This window comes from Prionailurus viverrinus, chromosome A2 (genome assembly GCF_022837055.1).
Source record: "Prionailurus viverrinus isolate Anna chromosome A2, UM_Priviv_1.0, whole genome shotgun sequence".
In the NCBI taxonomy this organism is placed as follows: domain Eukaryota; kingdom Metazoa; phylum Chordata; class Mammalia; order Carnivora; family Felidae; genus Prionailurus; species Prionailurus viverrinus.
This window is the reverse complement of record NC_062562.1, coordinates 77,494,378-77,512,324: the sequence shown is the minus strand read 5'-3', so window position 1 is coordinate 77,512,324 and position 17,947 is coordinate 77,494,378. Positions and strand designations below refer to the sequence as shown.

General features: G+C 36.9%; 1 protein-coding gene and 1 non-coding gene across 3 annotated transcripts in view; both read left to right on the top strand.

Annotated features, from left to right (window-relative positions):
* The window catches only part of LOC125156157 (B-cell receptor-associated protein 29), a 55,996-nt gene that overhangs the window by 5,070 nt on the left and 32,979 nt on the right, over window positions 1-17,947 (top strand). For both annotated transcript variants that reach the window (XM_047841933.1, XM_047841942.1), the window contains exons 4-6: window positions 3,692-3,842; window positions 5,479-5,614; window positions 11,977-12,085. In XM_047841933.1, coding sequence (XP_047697889.1) covers window positions 3,692-3,842; window positions 5,479-5,614; window positions 11,977-12,085 — 396 coding nt within the window. The remainder of the gene's footprint in view (window positions 1-3,691; window positions 3,843-5,478; window positions 5,615-11,976; window positions 12,086-17,947) is intronic.
* On the top strand, window positions 15,464-15,595 carry LOC125161415 (small nucleolar RNA U109). The gene has a single exon (XR_007150618.1). It is a non-coding gene; the product is annotated as a small nucleolar RNA U109 (small nucleolar RNA).

Genomic DNA, 17,947 nt, shown 5'->3' with positions numbered 1-17,947 from the left:
CAGATCCTCTGTCTCCCTCTCTGTGCCTCTCTATTTCTCAAAAATAAACATTAAAAAAATTAATAAAAAAAAAAGCAACAACAAAAAACAAGCAAAGGAAAGTAAGGAAAACAGGTCCCAACTCTGCCACCAGCTAACTGTTTGCCTTTTGGCACGTCATCTCTCTGAGTCTCGTTTATCCATTTGTAGAACAGAGAGAGAAAAGGCAACTATTTCTGCAGCTCCTACTGGCTCTGGTATCGTGATCTTTTAACTGTAAAGTTATCACAAGAATTTCTACTAAAAGCTGCCACATATCCATATAAGGAAGGAGAATGGTACTCTAAGGTTCTTTTGGTTACATATATCAGAAATGAGCAGACCTCACTTGAGCAAGAAAGGGGAACTTAGAATAAAATGCAGGGTTGTTTTAGAGCAGCTCAGGGAAGGAAGGAAGCCAAATTCCAGGGAGGGATTAGACCTAGGAACTCAAGTGTCTCTTTCGTGCCCTGCATTATTCTGTGGGTCTACTTCATTCTTCCTTATCTCCATGGACTCTGATGCTCTCTTCCCAAGGCAGAAAGTGGGCACCACATAGCTGCCAAATGTCATCACTCCAGCCATATGCAAGGATTAATTAGCCACTTCTGAGTCTGAATTTCAGTTATAAGGAATAAGGGTAGGAGTCACAAAGCACAGAACCATGACCACTGACTAGACCCTACATCCATGGGTAGGATGGGTAATTAATTTTCAGAGAATAGAGACATCAAGGATGGTCAATGCAGGATCTTTGACCATAGATGGTAAAGGCAGGTAGATCAGGACTTACCCTTTAAACCTCAGTGTTTCCATCTCAGAATAGGGTAATCACACCTGCTTCACTGAGGTGTTTAAAGGTTTAAATGTATTAGCGTATGTTAAGTACATAGTCCAGTGTTCTTAGCCACTAGAATGACAAAAGTATAATGCAAAATCAGTAGATTGCTCAAGTATAATTTATTACTTTACTTTCAATTTTATCTCACTTTTCCTGTTGGTTGTTTCTCTAATAAGGTAATCATTACCAGGTTTCATGTTCCTAGAGCCTGTATTAACTGAATGTGTTTATGTGTGTTTTAAGGGGTGGGAATAGGCAGAAAGGAAGCAGGAAACCCTGGAATATGTTTAGTGTCAGCAGAAATGCATCCCAGGTTTTGAAAGTTTCCACAAGTGATCCAAACAAGGCTATCTCCACGTGGTTTATAGAAAATTGACTACATATTACACCCTGCCCCTATCGTTGCCCTTACTTCATTTTTCACACACAGTCTCCTTTTCTACAGGTGATTTTATTCTACAGGTGGGTTTGTAGGACCATTTGTATTTATAAACTTCTTTGATATTATTAATTTTCAGCATTTCTGCATAATAGATCCAGAAATATTATTTTCACTTAAAAGCCAAAGAAGCTTTGAGGCGCCTGGGCGGCTCAATCGGTTGAGCATCTGATTCTTGATTTCAGCTCAGGTCATGACCTCATGGTTTGTGGGTTCAAGACCCACGTTGGGCTCCACACTGGCAGGGCAGAGCCTGCTTAGGATTCTCCCTATCTTGCTCGTTCTCTTCCCCTCTGCTGCTTGCTCTTTCTTTTTTAAAATAAATAAATAAACTTTAAAAAAAAGCCAAAGGGGGTGCCTGGGTGGCTCAGTCGGTTAAGCGTCCGACTTAGGCTCAGGTCATGATCTCACAGTTCATGAGTTCGAGCCCCACATCCGGCTCTGTGCTGACAGCTCAAACCCTGGAGCCTGCTTCAGAGACTATATCTCCCTCTCTCTCTGCCCCTCCCCTGCTCACACTCTGTCTCTCTCGCTTTCACTTACAAAAATGAATAAACATTAAAAAAATGTTTTTTAATAAAACTATTTTTTATTTAATAAAATACTATTTGTTTGGCGGGTTTTTTAGTTATTTTGTAGTGGTGGTTGGTATGCTCTTTGTATATTATTGTGACAGTCTGAGGAATGAAAAGGGGAAATAGCCATTAAGACCAAGAAAAAAATTGTTTTAAGTTTATTTATTTTGAGAGAGGGAACACACATGGGGAAGGAGCAAAGAGAGAGGGAGAGAGAGAATCCCAAACAGGTTCCATGCCCAGCACAGAACCTGACATAGGGCTCAGTCTCACAAACCATGAGATCATGATCTAAGCCAAAATCAAGAGTCAGATGCTTAACTGACCTAGCCATCCAGGCACCCTGTCTAAGAAAATTTCTTAAGGATAATTTAAGAGACTATTTTGTACACCTCTATGCAAATAAATCTGAAAGCCTACACGAAGTGGGTAATTTTGTAGAGAAATATAACTTGTCAGATGAATGCTAGGAGATACAGAAAATTTAAGCAGACCAATTTTCCATAGAAGAATTATAGAAAGTTATAAAAAAGCTACCTCCTTCAGAGAATAATAAAACCAGATAATTTTGTAAGAAATTCTACCACTTTGAAAAAGCAGATGTTATTAACACTGCTTAAACTGTTCCAGAATTTGAAGGAAAAAACTTTAAATTTTATGAAGCTAGAGAAAGGCAAACTCTATAATTGAAAATAAACTAAAACAAAAGTATATATACGGGTATATATATGTATATATGGGTATATATATGTATATATACATATATATATATGTATGTATATATATATATGTATATATATACCCATATATATAATGTCAGTATAGCCAAATATTTCTAAAATCTCAGTGAAGTCATATTAATATTACTAGTATTAATAAGTTATAATATATATTTTTTAAGTTTATCTGAGAGAGAGAGTGCAGGGGAGGGGCAGAGAAAGAGGGAGACAGAGGATCCCAAGTGGGCTCCATGCTGACAGTGGAGAGCCTGATGCGGGGCTCGAACTCTCAACCTGTGAGGTCATGACCTGAGCCAAAGTCAGACACTTAACCTCCTGAGACACCCAGGTACCTTGATGAGTAATAATATATTAATAATATCAATGTTACTTTAATAATATTAATTTAAGTGACTTAATATAATAATTACTATAATGATTTGATGATATTAAAGAAATAATAGATATAATAAAATGCTAATACAGAATGGAAAATAGGATAGTCTCTTGCCATTGATTGCAATGGAAGATGACCTATATACTATCGTCAACAGGTTGAATTTTATTCAGCCTATTAGGGATAGAAAGAGTGAAGGATAACAGTTTGCAGTGTAGCTGGAGATGAGAGACAGTACAATGATAATAAGTCCCAGATGAATAGTAAAAACAAAAACAAAAAAACCTGTTACAAAGTTTGCCACTAGCATCCATTTACAGAACATCTCTTTTGAGCATGTGTCCTCCCAGGTGTTGTAGAGGAAAAGACAAAAAGAGAACCTGTCCAAAAAGTCCATTATTTAAAAGTTCAGTTATTTTCAAACTTGTTTCCTTCTTTTTTTTTTTTTTTTAATTTTATTTTAGAAAGAGAGAGAAGGGAGCACGGGCAGAGAGAGAGGGAGAGATAGAATCTTAAGCAAGCTCCACGCTCAGCTTGGAGCCCAGCATGGGGCTAGACCATATAGTCCTGCGATCATGACCTGAGCCGAAATCACAGGTCAAATGAGCCACCCAGGCACCCCAAAACTGCTTTCCATTTTAATAACAATTTTATATTATTAAAAACTAAAAGTAATGGTTTTTTTTTCTTTTTCTCTAATAGATGCTGTGAGAGAAGTAAGGAAATACTCCTCTATACCTGCCATTGAAAAAGGCTTAAGCAGTAAACCTGGTGCCTATGAACATGCACAAATGAAACTTTTTAGGTCTCAAAGGAATCTTTACATTTCTGGATTTTCATTATTTTTCTGGCTGTAAGTTTTTAAGCACAATTTTATTTTATTTTTTTTAATTTTTTTTCAACGTTTTATTTATTTTTTGGGGACAGAGAGAGACAGAGCATGAACGGGGGAGGGGCAGAGAGAGAGGGAGACACAGAATCGGAAACAGGCTCCAGGCTCTGAGCCATCAGCCCAGAGCCTGACGCGGGGCTCGAACTCACGGACCGCGAGATCGTGACCTGGCTGAAGTCGGACGCTTAACCGACTGCGCCACCCAGGCGCCCCTTAAGCACAATTTTAGAACATGATTTATGTTTCTCTAACTCATTTTTCCTACTCACAGATCTTTTTTTCTACACTGTTTAGTATACTGACATCACCATAAAAGAAAGCCAATGATATACCCAAATAACCAATAGCCATTATGACTTGTAGGCTAGATGGGTGCAGAAGGCCCTTCATGATCTGGCCCCTTGTCTCATACTGTTCTCTGACATTTACATCACTTCCACCCACACTGCCCTTCACTGTTCTTTCATTCATTCTTGCAACAAATATTTATTGAGTACCTAACTTCTTCCTGCTTCAAGGTCTTCACACCTGCTTTTCCTTCTCCCAGAACTCCCTGCTCTTCCCTGGCTAATTTCTATTCATCCTTCAGCCCCTTTCACAGAGAAGCCGTTTGTGTGACCATCATTGCCCCCAAAGCAGGTAGTTTCTGCTGTGTGCTCTTTTGAGTATCATTCATGTTTGCAATTAAATACTGTTGTAACTCTTGCCTCACCAACTAGAACCCAAACTCCTTGAAAGACTGTGTCTCATTTGCTGCTATGTCCCCAGTGCATAGCATAGTGTTTAACACTTAGCAGTTCCTAATACCTACTAGCAAAGGAAATACCTGTTGAATGAATATTTGAAGATATTAATTTCTAACAATGGAAGTTACCCATAAACAAATGTGAATGACCAGTTTTCAGGCTTGGCCAACCTCACACAATGCTCTTTAAATAGCAGATTTTGAGGTGGTAGGGGAAAAAAAGAACCAAAAGAGCAAAAACGACTTCACTTACTGACCTGCCACACTATCTAAAATTCTGTTTTGGGACTTACTGACCTGCCACACTGTCTAAAATTCTGTTTCGGGACGTCTGGGTGGCTCAGTCAGTTAAGTGTCCCGACTTCGGCTCAGGTCATGATCTCAAAGTTTGTGAGTTCGAGCCCCACATCAGGCTCTGTGCTAACAGCTCGGAGCCTGGAGCCTGCTTCAGATTCTGTGTCTCATTCTCTCTCTGCCCCTCCACCACTTGTGCTCTGTCTCTCTAAAATAAATAAAAATGTAAAATAAAATTCTGTTTCTACTCCTCATGGCCTCTAAAAAGAGGATAATGAACAAGTACTGCTGAACTGATCTTCCAAGTGCTAGTCTTGTAACAGACTACAAAGGAATGAGACACAGCCTTGTTCTGACAGAAAGACTTGGATTTACAAAGAGAGAGAGAAAGGAAAGAAGGAAGGAAGGAAAAGAAAGAAACATGTCCTCCTTAAACATCTCCCTCCACCATATCCATACCTAAAGGAGAATCATTTGACAATGACTTTTTATCTTAGATCGCAATTCCTAAAGACTAGTCTAGTTATACATTAATCTGATCTTTTTTGTTTTGTTTAGTGTGTTGAGACGTCTGGTTACCCTTATTACTCAGCTGGCTATAGAACTGTCAAACAAAGGAGTACTTAAAACTCAAGCAGAAAATACTAATGAGGCTGCCAAAAAATTCATGGAAGAGAATGAAAGACTAAAACAGGTATTTATTTAAGTTTGCTTTTTTAAAACGTGTGTAAACGGGGACACCTGGGTGGCTCAGTCAGTTGAGCATACTTTGGACGTAATGATCTCACGTTATGTGAGCTTGAGCCCCGCGTCAGGCTCTGTGCTGACAGCTCAGAGCTTGGGGCCTGCTTTGGATTCTGTGTCTCCCCCTCTCTCTGCCCCTCCCTTGCTCGCACTCTGTCTCTGTCACTCTTAAAAATAAATAAACATAAAAAAATTTTAATATGTGTAAATGTTGTTGGTTTTCCCAAGGTATATTATTTTTCAGTATCAAAAAGAGCATTTTTAGGGGCGCCTGGGTGGCGCAGTTGGTTAAGCATCCGACTTCAGCCAGGTCACGATCTCGCGGTCCGTGAGTTCGAGCCCCGCGTCAGGCTCTGGGCTGATGGCTCAGAGCCTGGAGCCTGTTTCCGATTCTGTGTCTCCCTCTCTCTCTGCCCCTCCCCCGTTCATGCTCTGTCTCTCTCTGTCCCAAAAATAAACAAACGTTGAAAAATAAAAAATAAAAAAAAAGAACATTTTTATAATTTGTAAGCAAAAATGACCATAAATAGCAATACTGTTCTATAAAATGATTGTTTCAAAAGTGTCTTATTATCCTTTAGATTTGTTTGTTCTCAGTTTCCCTCTATAGTAGATTAACACCATTGAACCTGTTTCCTATAATCGAAAAAAAAATATTCTGGGAATATGGTTTTTAATTCCTTTATTACCATTAATTTTAGTTTATAACCTAAAGCAAATCTTTATAAGTCTCTATGTTGCCATTTCCTTTTCAGTTAAATTATTTTTTAAGTCATTTTTAAAAGTTGTTTTGTTTTAAATGTTCATTACGTAGGAAGCAGAGGAAAGTAGTTTATGCTAAGATTGATAACTGCATATAGTATTTTTTTTTAACGTTTACTTATTTTTTGAGAGACAGAGACAGAGCATGAGCTGGGGAGGGGACAGAGAGAGGGAGTCACAGATTCCGAAACGGGTCCAGGCTCCGAGCTGTCAGCATAGAGCCCGACGTGGGGCTCAAACTCATGAACCACAATATCATGACCTGAGCTGAAGTCAGACACCTAACTGACTGAGCCACCCAGGTGCCCCTGCATATAGTATTTAAAATCTTTAATTTGGCCATGCTGCTGATACTACTACTTTGAGAACCCTATGCTGTAATTGCCCTGCCATTCAGGGAGAGTGTATATTAGGTACTAATATTTTCGCTATTAAATAAAATAAACGAATAAATAAATGATAGCTACAAAATTATTTGAGGTATTTTTTTTCTTAAGTGTAAAATTTAGGAGTCAGATCTCATAGCTTGAATGTTTGTAGTTCATCTTAAGCTCTGTAAGTTTTGTTAATTGTATTTCTTAGAAAAAAGTGCCAATGGAACCATTCAGAAGTGAAACAAATTTTCTTGAAAAAAAAGCATTCCTAAAATAATCCAACAAGATGATTTTCCTACTGTAAATTAATGAAATGCAAATAGTCAATTATGTATTATACCAAGTTATATTTATGTAAAAAGTGTTGATTTAACAGTAGAGAATTAAAATACTTAATCTTAAGGCCTAGCCTCCTATAGAAAGAACTATAAGAACCACCTTGTATCTATTCTAAACGAACAAGCCAATACATAATACGACACAAGGCTTTCCAGAACCTATTAGGTAAGGCAGAACTCACTGCAAAAAAAACTGTGTTTGATGCTACAGTATAATGATCACCTATTTAGAACCCATGTTTTATTTCTAGTGATGTCTGCCTTATTTTCCACTACAGACAAAAGGTAAAGAAAGACCTTTTTTCATATAAAACAGCACTGAAGGAGGTTTCTTTGGGGCAGGGGGTTGAAACCAGCATCTTTTAAGGAAACTTTTAGAGAATGAGCACCAGGTTTTTTTACTTTGTTTTATTCTGTTTTGAAAAGGCATTGGTCCATAGATGTCTTGTAAATTTCCCTTTGTAGTAAATATAGTTCTGGGAAATCAAGCTCTTGGTGTTTCTGTATTCAAAAGCAAACAATAAGTCATTTTTGCTTTTTTAGAATGTTTCAGTAGCAAAATCAGCCTCATTTTGTATCTCAGTATCACTTGCTTCATTTTCCATCCTTTGATCTCACTTCACAGTGGCAAAAATAAAAACAAAACCCTCAAAGCTTTGATTAATACATGATGGCTAAACTCAAAAGCACACAGCCTTGTATTTGTAAACTTACTGTGTACCTATCTTGATTTAAAATTGTGCCCATCATGTTAGAGTTATGAGTTCTAACTACCAACAGAACACTGCCTTTTTCCTCTCACTCTTTAGTTGTTTTCCTTTTACTCTTCAGCTCTAAGAAAATGGAAAGCGTTTTTGTGTTTGGGTTCTAGTATGTTGAAATACACCATAATTAACATCCTTAAAGTAGTCTTGTCCTTCAAAAAAAAGTAACCTTTCTCAAACCATTTTTGGAACTCTTGTTTTGGAATTGTTTTCACAATGAGTTACCTTTGCAAGGAAATTTACTTAATGACTACAGATTCTTTGATTCTCCCACAATTTCTCCCTTTTCTTTTTTTTTTTTGTTTTTTTTGTTTGTTTGTTTATTTGTTTTTTGTTTTCCTCTCCTTTGATTCCATGCTGTCCTGGTTTCCTGCTTCCTGTGTATCTTGACCCAGTCAATGGCCCTAGATCATCTGAGATGTACAGATTTGCTGAGCTAAACCTAGTACATGTGAGGGAGAAAATTTGTGAGTTGTACATCAATACTGTCAGTGCCCAGAGTGTAACTAATTGACCAAGAAAAGCCAGAGGTCAAAATATGAAAGATAACTTCTGTTTTAAGATACTTTGTGTAGATTTTGAAATACTAGCTCAGAAAAGATAAAATTAGTGAAACAATTCTTTATTCCGTGTCAGAGACACCTTATTGAATGGAAGGCACTTTATCCTGAGATCCAAGACACTTAGGTACCAGTCCTAACTCTATCAATAATTAGCATTGTGTTCTGGGGCAAGCCACCTTGTATGTTCTGAGCTTCAGGGTTATAAATAGCGGCTAGCATTCTGCTGGGTACTGCTTCATATGCTTCACAGGAACGTGTCAATTCTCGCAACAACCCCACGAGGTTGGTGCTGTTATTATCTGCATTTTATACACGAGGAAGCGGAAGCATAGTGTTAAATGACTTGCACAAAACCGTTCAGCTAATAAACCACAAAAGCAAGATTTGAATCCAGGCAGAGTGGCTCTAGAATCCACACCCTTAACCACATTATTTTGTGACTTTTTGTTACTCTTATAAAATAACTTGCAGATGGTGCCTGAGACCCCTTTCTGTTCTGACATTCAGTTCATTAAGTGAAACAGTTATGAAAGACCAATGAACTTTTAATTTCACTGCTTTAAAATGACAACAGTGATGGAGCTTTATTTCTTACTAGTTTTTTGTCCAGCCCTTGCCAAGGTGGTATAAGGTAGGTGGACAGTGAGCACGTGCAGGATTGTAGCCAGTGGCTAGCTATTGAATTTCAGTTCCAGGGCTCTTGGTCTTTCTCCAGCATCAAGTCACACATAATAAATTTAGACAAGTTTGCAGGTGCAATAATGAAAGCTTATTTACAAGACCAACACAAATCCACCTTTTCCAAGTCAATGGCATAATAATTCAAGCAGTCAGTGTAAACATTCCTGCAACTCAGTGGTTCTCTTCCAATTTGGGTAATCACTGAAGACTGTGTGAACTGAAATCAGTGAAATAACAGCTAGGATTATTTTGAACTTGAAGTGGCAACAAATTTATAGAGATTTGAAAAAATTCTTGTTTCTGCTCTTTAAAAAAAATTTTTTTTTTAAATTTTGAAGATAGGCAGTTCCTTAAGTATATACTTCAGTTTTTTTGTCTCCTAACAATATTAGAGCTTTTGTTCTTTCTTCTGAGCTGCCTAATATCTGTTATAACACATGGATACTGTATTTGATCTTGTGCTACCATTTTTATGTTCTTGTCTCATCCTCTCCATTAGATTGAAGTTAGGTGAGAGCAGAGTCAATGTTTTTCTTACATTTTTATCCCTTATATCATCTAGTTGTAAAAATTGTAATGTATTTGCATGTGGCCCATGCTCAGTAGAACTTGGTGAGTTTCGTTTATTGCTTACATGAGAAAAGGAATCACCTTGCAGTAGAAATTCTTTTCTGTCACTTTGTCTAAAATTGTCCTAAGCTGGGGCGCCGGGGTGGTGCAGTCAGTTAAACGTCCGACTCTTGATCTCAACTCAGGTTGTGATCTCTAGTTTTGTGAGTTCGAGCCCCGCATTGGGCTTTGTGTTGACAGCTCGGAGCCCGAAGCCTCCTTTGGATTCTGTGTCTCCCTCCCTTTCTGCCCCTCCCTTTCTCACACTCTCTCTCTCTCAAAAAAAAAAAAAAAAAAAAAAATACTACCGCTAATGTCATCCTCAATGGATAAAAACTGAGAGCTTTCCTGACCTTAGGGATGTCCACTCTCACTTCTGTTATTCAACATAGCATTGGAAGCCTTAGCCTCGGCAATCAGACAACATAAAAGAAATAAAAGGCATCCAAACTTTTGCACTCCTGGTGGGAATGCAAACTGGTGCAGCCATTCTGGAAGACAGTATGGAGGTTCCTCAAAAAATTAAAAATAGAACTACCCTATGACCCAGCAATTGCACTACTAGGTATTTATCCACGGGATACAGGTATGCTGTTTCGAAGGGGCACATGCACCCCAGTGTTTATAGCAGCACTGTCAACAATAGCCACACTGTAGAGAGAACCCAAATGTCCAGATGAATGGATAAAGAAGATGTGGTATATATTTACAATGGAGTATTTCTCAGCAATCAGAAAGAATGCAATCTTGCTATTTGCACCTATGTGGGTGGAACTAGAGGGTATTATGCTAAGCGAAATTAGTCAGAGAAAGACAGATATCATATGACTTCACTCATATGAGGACTTTAAGACACAGAACAGATGAACATAAGGGAAGGGAAGCAAAAATAATATAAAAACAGGGAGGGGGACAAAACATAAGAGACTCTTAAATATATAGAACAAACAGGGTTGCTGGAAGGAGGGGTTGTGGGATGGGCTAAATGGGTAAGGGGCATTAAGGAATCTACTCCTGAAATCATTGTTGTACCATATGCTAACTAACTTGAAAGTAAATTAAAAAATAAATAAATTATTAAAAAATAAACATTAAAAAAAAATTGTCCTAAGCTGCTTTTTTACCTGACTGTGGAAGCTGTCAGTATCAAGTTACTGCCACTTTAAATAACCCATGCCAATGTGTAAGTATTTTATTTTTCAACCATTAACCTAATTTACCTTTCGTGATAACTTAATTTTTTTTTAATTTCTTTAAGATAATTCAGCTTCTTAATTCTTTTTTTTTTTTTCCAACATTTATTTATTTTTGGGACAGAGAGAGACAGAGCATGAACGGGGGAGGGGCAGAGAGAGAGGGAGACACAGAATCGGAAACAGGCGCCAGGCTCTGAGCCAGCAGCCCAGAGCCCGACGCGGGGCTCGAACTCACGGACTGCGAGATCGTGACCTGGCTGAAGTCGGACGCTTAACCGACTGCGCCACCCAGGCGCCCCACAGCTTCTTAATTCTATTGACAATGATGGTTTCCTTCTGATATACAGAATTCTGAAATATTTTAATATTCAGATCTTAATTTTTCTTGCCTAAAAAAGAAAATCTACAACCAGATAATAAACATTTTAAAAACCAGCATAGATTTCAAAATAGAGCATTGTAAAAGATTAATAAAAGTAATTTGGGGACTGTTCAATGACTATTCAAAATTTGGTAAAATTTTCCAGGCATAGAGCTGGCCTTGTCATTTTACGCTTATCCATCCTGACATTATACTCTTTTTTCTTTTTTTTTTTTTTACAGATGGGTCTACATAAAAACAGTCTTGAGTAGACAGCTCTGTAACTGGAGCATAATGGTTTACCAATTAATATACTCAGAACTGTTTTTTTTCCCTTAGATTTACATCACACACATAATGGAAGAAAAGGCATCACATTATTTACCTAAGTACTTTTTGAAAATATAATTTAATTATAGCCCAACCAGAAATCCTTATTTTCATTTCAGAGATTCAACCTTAGTAAGAAGAAATTTTTTTTTGTTTTTTTGCCAAATATCAAGTTTCCGCAAAGGTATATCATAGAAAATTATAAAATACTTAAAGGATAAAGAATAAAATAAAGCCCAATAATTTTAAATACGTTATTCAGCCTATGTCCTGAAATAATACCTCATTGTTGCCATATAAGCTTACTTCTTTCTATAACTCTCTTTTCTGATAGCTCTTGAAAAACTATGTCAATGAAGAGGAACATATTTTGGAAGCAGAAAATAAAACACTAATAGAAGACCAGGAAAAACTGAAAACTGAATTAAAGAAGACTTCAGATGGTAACTTTGTGCGCATGTGTAAAAGTGGAAAGAGTAGCATGATATCTTATGCTGTTAAACTTCACTGTTTTTCCTAAAACAAAACTAATGGCTCAGTGTTCTTCTGAAGAAAAGACTAAAAGTGACCTATTTATAAGTTCCTGCTCAAATGTGAAGATAAAACATGGTTTCAGCCAAGAGAAACATACACTGTTATACAGAAAAACATGTAGGTGTTTCAGATCTGTGTTGTAAATACAGATGTTCCTGCCTTAGTGAAAGAGCTCTGTTCTGGAAAAGTTGCTTGTCAATACATTTTTGGAAAATGAGTCACATTTTTCCATTATAGTATGTTGCTCCTTTGAAAGAAGCAATCGCAAGAGGACAGTTTTGGTTACAGGAAAATCTATTGCTTATCTCATACCCTGATATTTCCTACCTGCCAGATGTAAGGAAAGCATTCCTTGAAAAGAGATGGATAGTATAGAGTCAACAGCAATCTGGGATGCCAGCTGCCAGTTTGAATGGCTTATTCCAAAATACATTGCAGTCAGGACTTGGGAAGGCAGCTGTTTCTGCTGTTTTTTGGTCTTTGAAAAATAATTTTGACAGCATTTTCTTTTTCTTTGTCAAAGAAAAAATTGTTATTTCTTGTAGCCACATAACATAGAGAAGTAGGTACCCCAAGTCCAATGTCATCCCAGGAAACTCTGAATAAAAATTTGTGGCTTGACCCCTGGGCAGCATGCTTGCATATAACAGATATTCGTTGATGTTGTCCAGACAATGGGGGACCTCTCAGCCAGCCAGAGTTAAAATAATGATCAGTGCATAGACCTTCTCTGATCTCAAATCTCTTCCACTACTTTATGTGGGAGGTAAATTAAAAAAATGTTCAGTGACTGAATGAAGGACCTGCTTTATACCATTTGTAAGTTTATATTTTTTTAAGAAGATCTTGGCTTAGTAAAAGTTTTTTTATTTATTTTTGGGACAGAGAGAGACAAAGCATGAACGGGGGAGGGGCAGAGAGAGAGGGGGAGACACAGAATCGGAAACAGGCTCCAGGCTCCGAGCCATCAGCCCAGAGCCTGACGCGGGGCTCGAACTCACGGACCGTGAGATCGTGACCTGGCTGAAGTCGGACGCTTAACCGACTGTGCCACCCAGGCGCCCCAAAGTTTTTTTTTATAATATAACTTGCTTTTATTGATTATACGTTTACAATATTTGGATAGGATAGAGTTTACTTTATCAAGATGTATTTGAATTTGATATGAAAAGCCCAGAGATAAAAGCTTATTCTGTAAAACAAAACAAAACCAAAATCCATAGGATATTTCATATGATATAAAATTCTTTAATCACTTTCCTACTTCTTATTTAACGTGAAAAGATTTCTTTAGAGGCAGTAAGTTAAAAAATCAGTTACTCTTCTAGACAAAGGTAATATATTATGTGGTTGGTATAGTATAGCCCCAAATTCCTTGTTGGTGTTGTTCTCTCTTCTGTCATTACAAAAGATTTGGAACATGATCAAGAAGTTTTAACATTTATATGAATATAAATATAGTAATCACCTACCGTCTGTATTAGACATTTAAGAAGAGAAGCAGTATTCTTTTTTTTTTTTTTTTTTTACCCAGCATAAAATATTGCTGCTGCTAATCCTTTTGAAGAATGCAAGGAACTATTTCCAAAATACCTTTAATTAGAGTAAAAAAAAAATTGTTGCAAAATCGTACTTTTTTTCATACCTGCCCTGGCATAATGTAAAAAGGGTGGTACAAAAGTAAAAGACAGACAATCGGGTATTTGCTCTGCTAAACCTCTCTTTGGCGAGTTTAGTTTCTTTTTCCTTTTCTTTTGAAAATCCCAACTCTGAGATATTTTGAACTTTGCGTAAGTCTGCATAAGTCTGAGTTATAACTCTACACCTAATATTATTTTAAAGTAATGTGAAGAAATTCAGGACTTCTTCAACAGACAGTTCAGATGTTTGAAGCAGCTGAACTCTGATAATATAGGCGTTGTGTTTATAATCTGATAGCAAGAGATACCAGCAGAATTCTGTGTTTAAAGTGTAGACTGCAAACCTACTTTCAAAGTAATCGGAGTCGAGGTCAAAGCAGATTTTACCTGCTTGAGCACGTCCTGTTAGGTTTCTGCAAGATGTGTAATATTTTATGAACACATTTTATCTACCCAAAATTATTATTTTACACACAGTGTTAATGACCTTGAGAAGATCAAAGTTCCATTTCTGAAAGAGATATATCTTTGGCTATGGTCTCTTGACGTATTCCAGTCGAATTCATTAAAGCAAGAGCTAAGAAATTACATAAATTAATAGTGCAAGATTCAGATGAATTCACTAGCACAATGCTTTGTACCAGGTACCATTCAAACATAGCCATTGATTTCTCACATTGAGGGTATTAAGGCTGACGGTGCTTAAGAAATGTTTCAGAGAGTTCTTTTTTATATTTGAAAATTGAGTAGAAAAGCAATGTGGTTTGTCTTTTGATGAAGGCAAATAGAGTATTTTCAATGTGAATTTTCTTACCCTTGGTGTTTGTTTAATCCAAGTGAAACATTTTCTCCAAAGTATACTAGTGGAGATAAAGTGTAAATATAAGTGTTTATTTAAACTGGTTAGCCTCAAGTTGGAAAAGTGGTGTTCCAAAAGCAGTGGTAAGAATATTCTATTAGTAGTGCCAAACACTCCATCAGTTTTTAATCACCAGCTCAGATTTGGGCTGGAGTTAGTAAATTGTCTGTGCTTCAGTGCAGTAACATGGCCCTAGTCATCCAAAAGAGAGCATGCATGTCCCAAAGCACCTAATTTATATTCAGGACTAACTTAGTCAGGTGTAAGGACCTGATCTGTCATTTTTAATGATCTGTTTAACAATAACTCTGATATCCCAGTATGTGGAGTAATTGGGAAAGGGCACTGCCATGAAAAATGAGAACTTAAGCTTTGAAGAATTTACAAAGCTCTCAAAATTAGAAAGAAAAAAAAAAGCTCTCATAATAAAAATAGATCTTGTATGTGATGGAAAACTTTATGATGTCTGAGGAGATTGACTTCAAAAGAGTTTCCCAAGATAGCTACTGGTTTTTATTCTTACAAATAAATACCTTCTTGGCATTTATTCTTATTAATAAATACCTTGTCGGTATGTATTCTTATAACAAGATGAAACATGCTGTTCAATCATTGCATACATTCAGGCAATGGTAAATGTTAGATATGATTTTAAAAGCGGTTGAGTTTTGGGGCACCTGGCTGGCTCAGTCAGTAAAGCATGTGACTCTTGACAGCAAGGTCATGAGTTCAAGCCCACATTGGGCTTAGAGCTTACTTTAAAAAAAGAAAGTGATTTTCCACAAAAGTTTCATGTGGAAATGTCTCCTCATTCCTTTATGAGCAGGACTGTATTCATAGCATGCTGCATTTTAAAAGGAGTGCTCAGAGCCATCGATCTTACAGTAGAGATTGAATAGTAGCCTGTATCTCCTGCATAAAGGGGAAAAAAGAAGAAAAGACAAAAAAGTGATTAGAGCAAATTTCTTGACCCTGGCTTTATCCTCCCTCCCTCCTCTTTCCTTCCCTCCTTCTTTTCTTCCTTCCTCTTTCATTCCATCAACAATTTTTTTAAAGAACTTTTCAATTATTTATTGTGAGATCTTTTAACATAAAATAAGACATAAGCTTTTTTTTTTCAACTTTTTTTTTTTTTTAACATTCATTTTTGAGAGACAGAGCATGACAGGGAAGGGGCAGAGAGAGGGAGACACAGAATCTGAAGCAGGCTCCAGGCTCCGAGTTGTCGGCACAGAGCCCAAGGCGGGGCTCGAACTCACGAACTGTGGGATCATGACCTGAGCCAAAGTCGGACGCTCAACCGACTCAGCCACCCAGATGCCCCAATACGTAAGCTTTTTATACAGATTTAAAACTGAGGGCTTTCCACTTCCTTACAGATGAATTATTTGAGCCATCTATCTATCTAAAAATAAGTTGTCAAAGTCCAACATAAGCATGTTTTACAGTTGAAAATTTTTGTGAGCATCAACTGTCTTTAATTTGCAGCTATATCAGAGGCACCATCTAATTTTAAAGTTAATACTTTAAAAAATTGTTAGTTTTGGTCATATTTTTTGCTTTATTTTAATGAGTTTTTATGATTTGAATGAGAAATTCAAACTTTTCTCCTCTCCTTACACATCTGGAAGTTTCTGCCTCTTTGCCATCGCCTTCCCTTCTCTTAATAACTGAAGAAAAGTCCATATTAAAAAATAATGGTACAGTTTGTATGATGGGTGTGACAATAGGCAATATGTAACTTATAGTACATTAAGTAAGCAAAAAAAAAAAAAAAAAAAGTGCACCAAACTATTAATAGCAGTTATCTTTGGCATATACAAAGAATTTTTTTTTCTGCAGTTGAAATTATTTTCTGTAATGAATTTCTTTTACTTGTATAGTGGAAAGGGTCAAAAAAACACCCAAAACTGTTTTTCCCAAATATCCAGGTAATCTAAGGCATTCAGTTTTTAGCTTAAATTATCTAATCGATTGACTCTATTCTCTACTTGGGGAATAGATACTACGTATTAGGAGTTGTGTAACCTTTACTAAGTGACCTGGGTCACAGTACAATACCTGAAAATACATGAGATCATTCTGGTCAAGTCACTGACCCTTTTTAGGCCACAGTTTTCTCTTCTGTTAGGGAACAGGCTTGTTAACCTTTAATGTCTGTGTTATCTCCAAATAATGTAATTAAGCAAAAGTGACCATCAAGAACTGTTTTCATTGTGGCTTTTTGACCCTTCAAATTGTATTTATTTTTCATTCGAGAAAGCTTTTCACCGTAAGTTACCTTTCTCCCAAACTGAAGTTCAGCAGGTGGTTAATTAAGCCATATTCCTCACAGGAGAAAAATGCTTCGTGTAGGCTTAGAATCATTAGGACAGGGCCTGGCATGTTTTATACACCCATTAGCTCATAGCCCAAGTGTGTTGTATGGAAAGGAGCTACGAATCGTAACCCTCTTGGGTGGGACATAACTATTTCTCACTAGGTTATAGTGTGGCTGTTTGTTTAGAACATCTCCTAGAACACAGATATGGAATAATCAAACTGCTGGAAAGGAGAAATGATTTAAGTAAAGAAAGCATTACATTCTTTTCATTATAAATATTAAGGAAATAAAAAATGAGAGTAGATCTTTAGAGCTTTTCTCTCCGAGCGTCTTTCCTTAGGGAATTATAACACAAAGTAGTCTCTGTAAGGCTTAAACGGGGTACTGAATTTTTTTTCTTTTTTTCTTTTATCAGAATGTCCATATACATAAATCCTAAAAGTCAAAAGTACTACAAGCCTTACAATGAAAAACAGCACTTCCCTGAGACCCATCTCCAGAAACAGCTACATTCAACTCATTTAGCTATTTCTTCTGATATTCACCTCCAGATTTCTAAATGCAATGTTTAGGTAGCTATTTTTTGATCTTTCGGTGTGTGGGATTTTATCTTTGACTCTCTTACGCGGAAGAGAAGCACTCAGCCCTTACATCTTTCCCAATTCCTTAGACACACTTCCATCCCCCTATCACTCCCATATAAGCATATCATAATTTTTATTACATTATTATGATTATATATCTATCATTCATCATCGTCATGAGGACCCCTTTGCCTTTTTCCTGTGTTGATACCCTCTTTCCTGGATTCCATGCCTTCCATTTTTTATGTATTCTCTCCTTTTGGTAGAACATATCATCTAGTAGAGTACATGAAAGATAAACAATTTGAAGCCATGAATGTCTGAAAATAATTATTTTCTGAAATAACTATCATTATTTTAGCCTC